The 14,265-nt window shown below is 49.8% G+C and overlaps 1 protein-coding gene across 16 annotated transcripts in view; it reads left to right on the top strand.

Annotated features, from left to right (window-relative positions):
* ZC3H7B (zinc finger CCCH-type containing 7B) overlaps nt 1-13,987 on the top strand; it is a 46,798-nt gene extending 32,811 nt beyond the window's left edge. For 11 of the 16 annotated variants that reach the window (XM_054829667.1, XM_054829599.1, XM_054829676.1 and 8 more), the window contains exons 18-23: nt 2,987-3,120; nt 4,699-4,804; nt 6,152-6,260; nt 7,976-8,124; nt 8,907-9,070; nt 9,857-13,987. In XM_054829667.1, the coding sequence (XP_054685642.1) occupies nt 2,987-3,120; nt 4,699-4,804; nt 6,152-6,260; nt 7,976-8,124; nt 8,907-9,070; nt 9,857-10,049 (855 nt within the window). In that variant the 3' untranslated portion in view covers nt 10,050-13,987. The remainder of the gene's footprint in view (nt 1-2,986; nt 3,121-4,698; nt 4,805-6,151; nt 6,261-7,975; nt 8,125-8,906; nt 9,071-9,856) is intronic. The other 5 variants (XM_054829717.1, XM_054829727.1, XM_054829648.1 and 2 more) reach the window with 1 other exon arrangement.
* Nucleotides 13,988-14,265: the final 278 nt, after the last annotated feature.

The raw sequence follows: 14,265 nt of genomic DNA, 5'->3' as shown, positions 1-14,265 counted from the left end.
CTCCCAGCTTTCGAAGTTGGCTGCATGGCAAAGACAACTTCCCAGGAGTGCTGTAAAAGCAGACCCCTCCTTCCCACGCTCACCTTGGCACCCTCTGGTCAGCGGAAGCAGAGTCGCTCCCAGGGATTTTGGTGCAGTTTTGTCACAGCCGCCAGTTGGACTCGGCAGCTGCGGCCGTTGAGTTGTGGAGAAAAGAGACAGGCAGTATACAGGGACCCAGCAGCTGTGACGATGCAGGTCAGGAGACTTAGCAAGAAGTGGAAGATGAAGATACACTGCTTGCTAAACACCTGCCAGGGATCTCGCACTTGGCCCTGCAACTTTGGTTCCATAGAGGCTGCTGTAGGAGTAAACCCAGAAGCTGCAGATTGAAGAGGCAGTCAGCGGGAGAGACTGTTGTAGTGAGCTGGGTGTCCTCCCACTGCATCCCTAGGAATTGATGGGGTTTAGCCCTCATTCTTTCTGGTTTTTGAGGGCTATTCTGTTTTTACTCCACTAGCCAGCTGCAGAACCCCCATAAAAACTGGCCTCAAAATTAGCAATTTAAGCATGGAGAGAAAAAGAAAATCTCTAATAAGGGGTACTTGCACCTAAGTACAGCTCACTCTGTTAGGTGGCTGAGTAACCTGGGCTACTCATATAGTCTACCGAGGCACACAGCTTCTCCAGAGAGCATTTCAGTATCGCTGAGAGGGGTTCCTGAAGTTGGAAGACATGGTTGGCCATGCTGGGGCTGTTGCTTTCTGTAAAGCCTGAAGCAGAGAGCCGTCACACCAAAGACTTTTATTTATTTGGTTGCCATGGTGCATAGCTAAAACTGTATTGTCTGGCTTCATAGCAAGGGGTGGTGCCACAGCCCGAGGCACTTTTGCCTGGCTTCGTCTTCTAGAGCCTCATGTGATACTAATTTCCACACTGTTGGTTATCAGCAGCCTGCCAGGTATGTGCCTTGCCTTTACAAATACAGTCATGTAGCAGCAACAACAGCAGCTTTGATTTTTCGCTTGGCTCCTAATCTCCTGGGAGCATACGTGCCTGGTGGATTGACCAGCAGTTTGCATGACTCTGATGAAGAAATGCACAGGGCTCCTTTTGGTTAAGAATTTGTGGAAAAAGCAGTCCAGATCACCAGAATTACCTGAGAAACATTTTCTTTATCTCTGATCTGTTGTGCCTTTGGGAGCCACTTCAGTTTTTATTGTTGCTGGGTCAATAGATTTGAGCCAAGTTTCCCAACTGTGCTGAGAGATCTGTTGCCTGGAGGATTCTATGGCAGATAGCAGGGGGCTGATAAAAGGGAATATGCCAGCAGGGCTGTTTTGTTACCTTAGGCCTATAGATTTGGTGGGTCAGTGGCGAGCTGTAGTGTAATTTCCTTTGGAGACCAAGCGGAGATTAAAACTACTGCTCAAAGGCCATGCATCTGAGAGGGAGGCACCTTACTGCCTTCTGTGATATCCGAGTTCTCAACGCTGCTCATACTGCAGCCGGCTGCTTTGGTGTGTTCTTGGTGGTCACCAGCACTGGTGAAAGCTGACAGATGGACGAGTCATATGCTGGATGCCACCAGAAAGGCCATCTTGCAGGCAAGTAGGCCAGAATCACCACTGCTTTTCAAGAGAGATGATGGTTCTCTGGAAGGGTCCTTTTGCTGGGACGTCCAGAACAGTGATGGCCTCTTGTAGTCAGAACAGGCAAAAGTCAGCTTTCTGGTCAGCTTTTCACAGTGATGGAGGGCCTTTTATATGCCAGCTCTGCTTCTCCGAAAGACATGGTCTGGAGGATGCAGAGCGGTAGTCGATAGCTTATGTGGCATTTCCCGGGAGATGCTTTGATTCTGCACTGCCTGTGCTTGCTGTTTTCCCTTTGCTGAGGGATGCACATAGGGTCCACGCCACTGCTAATCAATTGCTGGCAGAAGCCTGCTCCTCAGGGACATGGTTTGCATTGTCTGCTCATTAGATGCTCAAGGTCGGAAGTCAAGGCACAGCAGCTATGATGGGCTGCTTGTGTGGTTGGCAGTCAGAGAACTGTTTTACTGGTACGTGACCTTTGTGCTTCACTGTCAGCTCAATGACCAGGGTGTTCTTTTGTACCCTCACATACTCCTGTGCCTAGGGCCACTGGCGTCCAGTTGGGTTTCCTCTTTGGTTTGGAAATGGAGACACCAGCCTCATGTCTTCCAGTGGTGATACAGAATGCAAAGAGATTTGCTCAAAAAACACAAGGCAGCGGTGATATGGGACTGGCTCCTTTTTTTTTTTTTCCACAATCTGTTAGTCATAATCCCAAAACAGCATTCTCATGGCGACAGGTAGAAGGCCAATCAAGTGAAGTGGCTGAGAGGATAAGCTGCATTGGCAGCTGTACCTCTGTCCAGAGATCATGATTAACTGCCTGTGAAACCTGGTGCAAAGGAACTGTGAGAGATGGAAACCTGCCCAGAAACAGCTTGGAAGGCTATCAACAAGAGGACCCAGCTCTGACTTCAGTGTGTCAAATGCTAGATGTGACATGAGCCTCTTGGTCCAAAAGCCGGAGTGGTGGGTCCTGTGCTGTAGCATGGCCTGGCTTCATCTCAAGGGGGCTCTCTCCGGGGGTAGCGAGGGGGACATGGATTGTCCTCCCTGCGGGGAAGTGGGGATTAAGCGCTGGGGCAAGTCTCACCGAGCTTGTCTGTACATGGAGATACGCTGCAGGGGTTTCACAGCCAGGCCTGGTCAGTGCTTGAAGCTGCCAGGCTGGCTGTGCTTTTGGCCAGACGTCAAAGCCCAGGAAATCGTGCTGAAGCAAACAGTGGTTTTGCTTCTGTCTGGTATCTCGACAGGCCACCAGCTAACACTGGCAAAGGAGACCTGGGCTGTCTCTGATTTAATCTGCCTTGTCACTGGCATGCGGACATATGGGGAGCTGCCTGCATCTCTGTGGCAGTTTTGGGGGGTGCACTTTGGCTCTGTTCACCTGAGGTTGTGGTTCTCTTCCCCAGGCTTCTCCCCGGGCTCCCACATCAAGCACCTTTGACCTCCAGATGAAATTTGTGTGTGGCCAGTGCTGGAGGAATGGGCAGCTGGTGGAGCCAGATAAAGACCTCAAGTACTGTAGTGCCAAAGCCCGCCACTGGTGAGCAATGCAACCTTCTTTTTCCCCCACCCCTCCTCAAGGGCAGGAATTTTTCTTACCTTCTCCAGGGCTTCATTTGGCCTCTTTGAAAGAGACTCTGAGGTTTCCTAGCAGCCTCTTGCTGCTCAGGGTGTTTGTCACTATAGCAAGCATTGCAGATAGCTGTTTTCCAGTTTCCAGCTCTCTTCTTTACTGTTTATATTTGCTGCCAGCATTGTGCAGACTGTTACTCCTGGTGCATGCAGTCCAGCTCCCACAATTCCCTTTTTTCCCAGTTGCTATCATTTCTTCTTAGCAAGGTCACTAATATAATTCTCCTCTGCACTTGTTTATACTCCTAGCTGTTTGCAGATGTCTGTCAGGTCACTGTTAGCAATGATTCAAGGTATTCTGCTTTCTTTTAAATTAGTTTCCTTGGCTCTTACATTGGTTTGGTTGCTCTTTGATGCATGTCTTGTCTGTTTGCACCTCCTGGCTCCTTGGGACCCACAAGGATCTTCAGTGTAATAGAATCATAGAGTCATGTAATAGTTTGGGTTGGAAGGGACCTCTAAAGGTCATCTAGTCCAACCCCCCCTGCAACGAGCAGGGACATCTTCAACTAGACCAGGTTGCTCAGAGCCCCATCCAACCTGACATTGAATGTTTCCAGGGATGGGGCATCTACCACCTCTCCTGGTTGTTCCAATGTTTCACCACCCTCATCGTTAAAAATTTCTTCCTTGTATCTAGTCTGAATCTACCCTCTTTTAGTTTAAAACCATTACCCCTTGTCCTATCGCTACAGGCTCTACTAAAAAGTTTGTCCCTGTTTTTCTTATAAGCCCCCTAGAAGAGGAATATCACCTGGGAAGTCACCATTGGGTCATGGAAACTGTGGCCCATCTCACCCAGGCAGCCTGGCAGTATAGGATGGAAGGGTTTATAGGACTTCACTTCCCATAACATAAGCCGCAAAGGCACAGTATAGCATCCTATTGCAAATGTAAGACCTCTGATGAAAAAGCAACAGAAGCAGGAAGTGAGCAGGTGAGGATCACTTCCTGGAACAGGAAAGATAACACCTCTTTGTGCAGCTGCTGAATAGAGCCGGAGATTTTGCCCAGGGTATCTCCTGGTGATCGCTTGCTGGAGCTGCAGGAGAATTAATACTTCCTGGCACCTGTTCATAAGACAGTGCTTGTAATGACTTGCATTTCTACTGCACCTTTCAAGCAGAAAATATTCCCAAATGTTTTTTATGGATCTGATTGCACAAGAATTGGCTGTGTTGAAGGGTGGAATAAAGCTGTTTAGTAATCCATGGTGATGCCATGTGAGACTTGGGGGAGACTTTTGTGGCTTTATGAGAAGAGATACCCCAGGAAATACATGATAAGTTCAGGGAGAAATCCCCCTAAAACACCCTTATTGTGGCTTCTCTGTCACAGATGTGCATGTCTAGGAGCAGCTGGATAGTGTAGGGACAAGCTGGACAGGAGGATCTGGTCATATCTCAATATTTAAGGGTTTCTGAGGAAAACAAAACCTTTTTCTGCTTTTCTTTTTGCCTCTCTTGATTTATTCTCTCTCCTTCAGCTGGACGAAGGAACGTCGTGTCCTGCTGGTGATGTCCAAAGCAAAGAAGAAGTGGGTGTCTGTCCGACCACTGCCTTCCATCCGCAACTTTCCACAGCAATATGACGTAAGCCCCATGTCTGGCACGGCCAGGTGCCCCTTCCCCTTCCCTCCCACCATGGTGCAGTGCTTTGAGGGGGCTGGTCCCTTGTAGACCTGGCAGGGAGGCAGCAAGACCGATGGCAGCAAGATCTCACACACATCCAGCAAAAGGGTGGAGCAGAAAAAGGAGCAGCACCCATTTAAACCACTCTACACACATAGGCGAATTTCTGATGTTGCTGTTGATGCAGTCACCATCTCAAGAAGTGGCTGGCACAGGGTTTGGAAATGAGATTTAAGTCTCCCCTTAGGTCAGAGTTTCTCAATGTAGGTGAGAGGTGAGACAGAGCGCTTGGGAGAAGCCTATCCCTGCCTTTGCTGTGGCTGTGCTGCTGTAGATTGTGAAACTTGCTCACAATGAGTTTTGAAAGCAAAACTAAGAACTCAGCTAAAAAGCCACATGGAAAACTACGGACATCCAACTTCTAACCGTATATGGCGATTGATAGTTTCTCTCTCCCTCTCATTTCCTTTCTCCCTGAAAGGAGAAAGCTCCTCTCCTCCTACCCTATGGGATCTGCTGCCTTTTAGTCCATGGGCAGGCACAAGGCCATGTGTGAGGCCTTGACCGCTCTCCAGTTGCAGGCCAGTTGCTAGAAGCTGGAGTTGGGGAGCAAGTAATTTACAGCTGCTGCAGTGGGAGACAAGGCCAGCAGGTGAGTCACAGACCATGCAGCAAAGCTGTTTGCCAGACGAGTAAGTGCCTGAGCTCCCACCCAGCCCCAGCCCAAGAGGAACAGCGATGTCTCTTCCCCCCAGTTTGTGTGGGCCAGTTCTCTACACTGCTGTCCGCCTCTGGTGACAGGACTGGGGGAGAAGGGACAATTAGTAAATATGGTGCTTGGAAAGCTTCTCATTTTCTCTGGCAATGATGCTGTTGGTAGCTGTGAGCTAAAGTTGTGTGCATGCTAGTCCTATCTAAGCAACCCGTAAGGCCACTTTTCACCCACTTGGAGATGGCTGGAGAATGAGTCACCTTTGGGGACCATCAGCTTGACCAGCAGCAGACACTGTTGGGTCAATCCAGGTTGCTCCCTGCTGTCTCACCCAGGGCCAGCGCCTATGGAAGTGGCAACAAGAGAGAGGCCAGGTGCTGGACTGAGCTGCCTGCATGTTTATAGGGAAAACTTACCCTTCGTGCCTTCAGGAGCTTGAGAAAAAGAAGCATGAGTTAATGATGTATGAAGTGTCCTGTTTGCAATCTCTCCTGGGTGCAATTTAATGCCCCGGCGGCTGGTTTTTTGAACCCTCTTTCCCCTCTAGCAAGGAGTGTTTGTGCAGATGCTAAATTTTGCTCTCTGTCTTTTAACAGTTGTGTATCCATGCACAAAATGGCAGGAAATGCCAGTATGTGGGCAACTGCTCCTTCGCTCACAGCCCTGAGGAGAGAGACATGTGGACCTTCATGAAGGAAAATAAAAGTGAGTGGGGGAAAAATGGGCCAGAGAGTTTGGGGAGAGGGAAGAGGACGTTTGGGCGGCGGATGCAGGGTTTGTTAAGACATACTCTTGATAACAGAGACACAGCTGGTACCACGAGCTGAGGTGGGATTATGAGGCAGGTCTGTCTACAGTAATTTAGAGCTGCTCTTTTCTTAAACGTGCATGTATATCTGGAGTCCCTCGCTCTGGGACTAGTGCACATTGGAGCCATGTGTCGCATTGGTTCGTTGCTGTCCTCCCTTTCTGCAGCTCTTTGAATCCACCCTCTGCTGTCCCTCCACTTGCCTGTACTGTCCCAGGCCTGGCTCCGTATGGAGCTCTGCCAAAGCAACAGTCCTGACCTGTAGCTGCTCCTGTATCTTTTTTGTCTGTCTGGTATCTGCCTTGGCTTTCTTGCCCGTTTCTGCTCATATCCCTTGCTCCTGGGCTACGGCACTCCCTGCTCACGGCATTGTATTCAAAGGGGTGGATTTGAGATCCTGAATGAGAACGTTGTTGGGTGGTGCCTTTGTGGAGGAGGTTGTCTGGAATTAATTATGCAGGCTCCCAGCTTACCTTTTGGGGGGTAGCTGGGGGGTTGCCCACGTCCTGGACAGCCAGCTCTCTGGCAGCAATCCTTGTTTATTCAGACCAACAACAAGCTGGGGAAAAAAAACTCTCTTTGCAAGGCCCAGTTGTCCAGGTGCTCAGCTAGCCGTATTGGGAGATGCTGGAAAGCTTGAAGGGTTTCAGGCCTGCCCTGAGTTTGTTTGGTCTTTATGCTTGGATGGAGGGTCATCTTCTCTGCTGGGCCAACGCTGTTAGTTGTTGCAGTTCAAGTCATTTTGTTGCTGAGGCCTCTAAAGCACATCAGACCAGTCTGGGTGTGTTTGCTCAAGCACGAAGATGAATCTTCAAACGACAGCATTGTTTCAGTTTGGGGGAATTTGCATTCATTATCCCCAATTGCCTTGATTTCCTCAATTACCCGTTTAGCAAGGAGTAAATCACTAACACATCGCACTTACAGCATCGCATCGGTGTCTGCAAACATTTCTGTTTCCATAGCCTCTCTCAGGAGGTGATCTTGGAAAGGCAGATGTGCAATCAAAGCTTCCACCCAAAATTTCCCTTCCCACTAGTACGCTGAGCGGGTTTTAAACCAAAAGCAGCAAGAGACACTGACTGCAATCCTCTGGGCAGGTTTTCAACTTGGGGCAAGCTATTATTAGGTCTTCCTCCCCAGTGCTTCCTGTGGCCAGCTTTCTTAAGGGCTCTGCTTCCTCTCGAGTGCGGAGGATGAAGCTTAGGCTTAGAGGGAAGGGATGGATCTGAATCCAGCCCCTGCCTTAGCTCCCTGGCTGGAGTGACATGTCTGCTGAGGTCAAGCAGAGTCAGGCCTGAAGGAGAATCATCTTGTGGGGTGAAGTCCTTGGAGATCTTTGGGCACTTTCCTGAATAGTTTGTGCAGCTGCTGTCACGGTTGCCCCTGGACTTACAGAAGACATCCCCCTGTGCTAGGTGGTGTGGTGTGAATTTGGTTCCTCTCCCCAGTGCTGTCATCTGAGGAGGTGACATCAGGCCTCCCAAGCACAGGCCTTCAGTCTGACAGCAGGTGCTGCTGCACTGGAGAGGGGAGGGAAGGGCTGCCCCAGCATTCGTCCTTTTCTCGTAGTTTGCACACGGTGCGGGAGGTTGTCTAAGTGACTTCACAGGTCGCCTTTGTGCAGTACTAGATATGCAGCAGACCTATGACATGTGGCTAAAGAAACACAATCCTGGGAAGCCTGGAGAGGGGACACCACTCACCTCACGAGAAGGGGAGAAACAGATCCAGATGCCCACTGACTACGCTGACATCATGGTAATCAGCTGATCTCTTGTCCTTCCTCCCTCCTCCTCCTCAGTGCTGACAGCCTGCCCCTCTCCTGTGCTCTAGGTGTGAGCTAGCAGGGACAGTATTGCTCTTGTGGGAAAGAGCCCATGCTAATGTAGCTTAAATGGACAGCTTGGAGCAGCGCAGCTGAGGTGGAAAGAGATTGACCTGGGGTCAGCAAGGCTCTGCAATGGCTTTTCTGTTAATCCTTGAGTCAGTAGGACTACCTTAGGTTCCCTTTTGCGTGGGCTCAGCCTCTCCCCAGGGTTCCTGCCTGCTCCTGGGAAAGCTGGGGCAAGGCCATTGATGGCCTGTCGGAAAAGAGGAAGAAGCTTGGAGAAGAGCTGGGTTGGGAGCACAGAGGCCTGGGAAAACTAGAGGCAGATGTGTCTCCTTAGCCCAGGGGTGGTGGCTGGTGTGGGGGTTTGTCCTACTGAAGAGTCCTGCATGGCCTGCACACCTGGGGGCCTTGCAGTCAGACCCCACCTGGCCATCGGCAGGAGGACGGTATCGGTGAACTGAGCTGCCCCGTTCTCTGAGCCTCTTTGAGCTGTAGGTAGACGTCGACAGCGCATCTCCTCCGCTCCCCCTTAGTGGCAGCATGATGCCCTAACAATGACATGGCAGGGAAGTGCGGGAGGTCATAGACTGAGTGAAGCTTCCAGGACGCTCTGGAAGGAGAGGGGGAGAGGCAATGCCAGCATGGGGAAGGCCAATGGGTGTGACTGTTAACACACTGACTGGCCCTTTGCCCTGTCTGCACCGGATAGATGGGTTACCACTGCTGGCTCTGCGGGAAGAACAGCAACAGCAAGAAGCAATGGCAGCAGCACATCCAGTCGGAGAAGCACAAGGAGAAGGTCTTCACCTCAGACAGTGACTCCAGCTGCTGGAGCTACCGCTTCCCCATGGGCGAATTCCGGCTCTGCGAAAGGTACCGTTGTCTCATCTCCCTCCTGTGCTGCCGCTGCAGGGACACGGCAACAGGCCCAGGGCCTCCGTCATCCCTCCTCCTCCTTCACCACCTCCTCCTCCTCTCCCAGAGTCCCCAGGGACTTCTGCTTGGAGGAGGAGTGGGACAAGCTGACAGTTTAGGTGATGGTGAGGCTGCTGTTGGACCCCAGAGGTGCTCAGCCACACCGCTGAGTGGTAAAAACACATTCCCGAGTACGTGTCTTCAGAAAAGGAGAGAGAACTTCATGTCTGCACCTGTGCCCTCCAGAGCCAGGATGCTCTCAGCTCTCAGGCTGCTGAATAGTCTGCTTGGCCTGATGCTTGGGGGAATCCCAGGTGCTTTATTAAACGGTTTGAATATCTCACACCCTCTGAATCCGTGCCTTGAGGTGTCTCCAGAAGGCTTGTGATGGTTAGAAATGCCATTTTGGTTAGAGAGAAGGCTCTGTCTCTCGTGGCTGTTACCTGGCATTTCCTCTCTGGTGTGGTGGTTTCTCCTCATCCCTGCTGGTCCAGTTCCAGCTCACATTGTTTCATTCTGTTGACTAAATGCCCTCATAGATGTTGCTTTGTTCACTGCTCTGTTTCTGTGCCCAGCCTCTCTGTTGCCTTCCCCAGCTGCCTGGAGGTTTGTAGGAGAATTGCTTCACCCTCAGAAAAGAGAGTTTGTGGCATGTTTCGGTGGGCCCTGATTGAGTGTCCCAGATGGGGAGCACAAAACCCTGTCCTGGTGGTGCCCTCCTGACTGCGCTCCTTGTGCCGGCAGGTTCCAGAAGAGCAAGGCCTGCCCCGAAGGAGAGGAGTGTCGCTATGCCCACGGCCAGGACGAGCTGACTGAGTGGCTAGACCGGAGGGAAGTGCTGAAACAGAAACTGGCCAAAGCCCGCAAGGACATGCTGCTCTGCCCCAGGGATGACGACTTCGGGAAATACAATTTCCTATTGCGGGATGGCGTATAGTAAGGGTTGGAGAGGGGGGAGCCTGTCGGCTGGAGAAACACGGGGCGGGTTTTCCGAGAGTGGCAGTAGCAGGGAGAGCGAGATCTGTGTCTCGCAAAGAGAACTTTTTCTTTTCTTTCGTTTTAAGATTATGAGACGATGATTTGTTAGTGGTGAATGAAATCGTGAATTTGATTCTCCTTGGCCAGCGAATGCCATGCTCACTGAGTTTGTGATCCGTCTTCTCTCTCTTCCTTCTCCCAAATTCCTCTTCCTCTCCATCTTTTTGTTTTCGCTGTCCTTCATTCAAAGGAAGGAATCCAGCCTGTACTGGGCTGTGAATTGGAGAATTTCTCCTTGTTGTGTCATTCTCCTGCCCTTCAATTCGGAGTGTGGCTGCAGAGGTCTGGAGGACAAAGCTGAGAGAAAGGGCCAGATATCTGGTGAAAAGGTGACCGTGAAGTTTGTGTACTCCTTTTCTCAGTGCTGCAGAGCAAGCCCCACTTATGCTGCTGCAGCCAGCCTGCTCTCCTGGGAGTTCAGTACCAGAAGAAGTAGAAATTGAGGTGGAAAAGAAGGAAAACCACTAGATCTGGATTAAAACATCTAGGCTTAAGCTCCTGCTGTCTGTATTGCCCTAAGGCATCAACTGGCGCTGAGGAGGGTAACAGCTGTCTGTTACAGAGTGTTGCTAAAAACAGCAAAGTAATAAAACTGCTTGCAGCAGCAGGAACTGGATTGTAGGTGACTTCAGACCGTTTCAGCTGACTGTACCCAGAAAGCAAATTGGTGACTGACTCCTCATTAGATGTCTTTCTCAGTGTGCAACAGGTATTCAGAGTGGGTAGTTTTGGTTTGGTTTTTTGGCTGGTGCGACTGGTGCAAATAAGACTGAAGCCATCTAGGAGGTGTAGTGGAGACTGTGACACACCCTGTGTCACTGTAGTTCATGCAGCAGTATCGGTCAGGAAGAAGGCTGTAACCAAAAGGAGCCTGTGTTTCTGTGTTGCCTTGAGTCTTGAAGAGAGAGGAGGAAGTAATGGGGTTCCCTTCTTGCTCTTTAAATGGTGTGCGTTACTGGTTGTTTAGAGCTGCGTTTTTCCCTGCACTGCCAGAAGAACTGTGTGGGGACCCATTTAAAAGGGCACCACCGAGCAGCATGTGCGATGCTTTGCTGTTGGGAATGCAGCTGGAAGGGCGCTTACCAGCACCAGAGGCCCAGCCCCCTCCGCCTCGGAGCTGGGGCAGGGAGTTCACGGATGTGCAGTGCAGCTAGGATGCGACCCGGGGCAGGGACACAGTGGGAGCCAGCCACGTGCCTGCTTCTGTCCCGCTGATGTGCACCACGATGGGGGAACCAGTGATGCTGAGCTCTGGGCCAGGATTTTGGGCTTTTATAGTGGCAGCGGTGAGAGGCAGTACTGCTCTGTATGCCAGCCTTGTCCTTTCTGGCGGTCTCATCCTGTAAGCTGTAAACATGTGTCCTGTCCTGAGCTTCCCTCCTTCTCTCTTCTGCAGTCCAGCTGCACTCTGCAGGTTTGCGTGCATGGATGATGCCATCCACTCAAACACAAACACATCTCTCTCCCAGCCTTCATGGGGGAATGTCTTTTTCATACAGAGTCTCCTAGGACAGCAAGCTCAGAGCCCTTGGGGCTGGCAGTGCCATATCTGGGGTAAATACAGTCTGGCCATGAACTGCTTGGTGCTTTGGCATTGCTGGGTCCCCCTTTTCCCTCCCTCCGCCCATATCCTTGGGGTTTCCAGCATCGAGAGAGATGGGATGTGGAATTACAGGAGATGTGTAAATGCAGGAGATGCTGGGGGGGAAGCTGGCACCTTTCTAAACCAGCCTCCAGGCAGGTGCATCAGCTCCACTGGGGTAGTCACGGCCCAGAAGCAGTGTGTGCTGTGTGCTGGTCTTGGGTCTTCCCAAGGATATTATGTCAAGTTAGCTGAACGTGCCTCTGAGCTTGTTTTCTTATCCTTTAAAATGTGGTTGGTGGTCACTAGTTTGGAACAGGCTTCCCCCCTTGGCTGTACAGCCCCTTGAGATTGGCCCTGGAAGGGGCCAGGACCGTAACATCTGATGATACACAGGTGGCTTCTGGGAGATCTGGAGAACTGGGGAGGGAAGCGGTTGTTTCTACCTCTGCCCACGTATGGGGAGGAGGAGGAGGAGATGAGGAAGGATCCATAGTGCTATGGGGAAAGAGAGTGACCAACACAGTATCAGTCATGGCAGTTTTTGAGTGGCCAGGTCCTGTATTTTCTCCTCTGCCCTTCGCTGTAGCTGTGCAGATCGTACCTTCTCCTGATGCTCCTTGCGCTCAACTGGTCAACTTCGTAAACGGAGAGAGGCAGGGGAGGAGGTAGGCATCAACTCCTGGGTTATCTTGTCCTGCTCTTCTTGGGCAGAGACACCAAGTAAGCAAATCTGGATCGGGGAACGTTGGAATGCGGTTTTTATTTTTAAAACAAATCTGCATCTCTAGTGTGACTCTAGCATTCGCTGCGCTGTGATTTCTCATACAATAACTTGTTTAGGTTACAGAGTGGGTCGCTGTCCCCTCTCCCTGTCTCTGTGATGGGAGCCCAGCTGCTCAGCGGGGCTGCAGAGGGACGAAGCCAGGTCGAGGCGGGGAGAGGGCGAGCGTGCGCGAGGTGGGGGAGGCTCATGGTCACAGGGGTTGCGTCGAGTATCTCTTTTTGTTTTCCCTGATATGATAACCTGGTCTGTGGTGTTGCAGTACTTTGTCACCAGACTTGTTTTAGTGTGTATATATGTGACCCCTCCCATGAAGCATATATACACAGGTATTAAATATATCGCTCTATATAATATTATATGTGTGTGGTATCGAAGGAATCTTTTAAATGAGGGTAAAGGAAAAGGACTCGGGCCAGGAAACGCAGCATCTCCAGTTTAAATATGAAGACTTTTATTTGGGTTAGGGAAAGGGAAATAACAGAGAGGGGAGGGTTTTATATAGATAGGTATAAACTTTGAGATGGGACAGGTTTCCCTGTTCACACTTTTGAAACCCCCTAGGATGTCCTCACAGTCCCATCTCAGTGAAAGAGTATTATACTGCTAACTAATGAGTAAAGTTTTAATGATAAGGCTTTGCTTATATTATTTAAAGAGACATTGTGAAAGGCAGGAAGCTTCACACTTGACTTCCCAGGCTCGCTTTATCAAGCCGAGGGGGTTTTCTTCAGCACGTTGTGTACTCTCAGCAGAACTGCTCAGCGCTCACAGCCCTACAGCAGATAAACCACGAGTCGCAGGGCTGCTTTTGCGGTGTGTTGACGAGCCCCTGTGATAATGCTCTCTTCTCTTCATTCATGTGAGGGGAAAAAGAAAATTTTGCAGCGCAGAATCAAATCCGAGGGTTATTAACAAAAGAAGTGATGTTTTAATTTTATAACATTAGAAGGAAATCTCCTATCCTGTAAAATCACCACAGACACGCACACTCACACAGAGAGTTTGATTCAGATCAACTTGCTAAATGCTGAAGGACTTAGTTAAAATCTTACCCCAAATCCTTTGGTAGGGGCAGGGATTTAAGTGACGCTGGTGTTGGAGTTAACCTGGCCTTTACAGGAGGAAGTAAAAAACCAAAAAAATACCCTACTTAGCTTGTGTGAAACTGTATGTCAAAAATGGATGGGTTTTAGCAAGTGAAAGGAAAAGATAGCAAGGGGATGCTGCAGTTCTGAGCTGAGTAGTAATGATTTCGAGTCCTTTAATATGTCTTTGTATTAATATAATTTAAGAATACCACGCTTTACTATTAAAAAAGAACTTAGTATCTTTCATAAGGTCTAGTATCAGGATAATAATGTAGATGTTTTAACAAAATTTTTTGTTTTGTTCTTAAATAAAACAAACAAACAAACTTGCTTCTTTTAGCCTTTGTAATAGAAAATAAAAGTGTGCACTTTAAACCCTCTCCTGATCCAGTGTGTGTTTGCATTTTTCAAATAGCCCGCAAAGGCTTTTTATCTTGGTTTCAGGTTTCCCTGCTGTAAGGAGGGAAACAAAGGGAGGACCTGAAGCATTGCATCGCTTTCTGCTATCCTTAAGTATAATCTACTGCTCTTCTTGCTGAGTGGAAAATTGCCTCTGTGTGTATTAACCAATTCTGCAGTTCATCAGTCGCAGAGTTCTTGTGTACTTCAGGTGTGTTTAAGATTTTTATTTTTTTTTCCTTTCCCCCAAGCACCAAGA

This window comes from Grus americana, chromosome 1 (genome assembly GCF_028858705.1).
Source record: "Grus americana isolate bGruAme1 chromosome 1, bGruAme1.mat, whole genome shotgun sequence".
Taxonomy (NCBI): domain Eukaryota; kingdom Metazoa; phylum Chordata; class Aves; order Gruiformes; family Gruidae; genus Grus; species Grus americana.
Note: the sequence above shows the minus strand (reverse complement) of the source record. Positions and strands in the feature narration are given on the sequence as shown.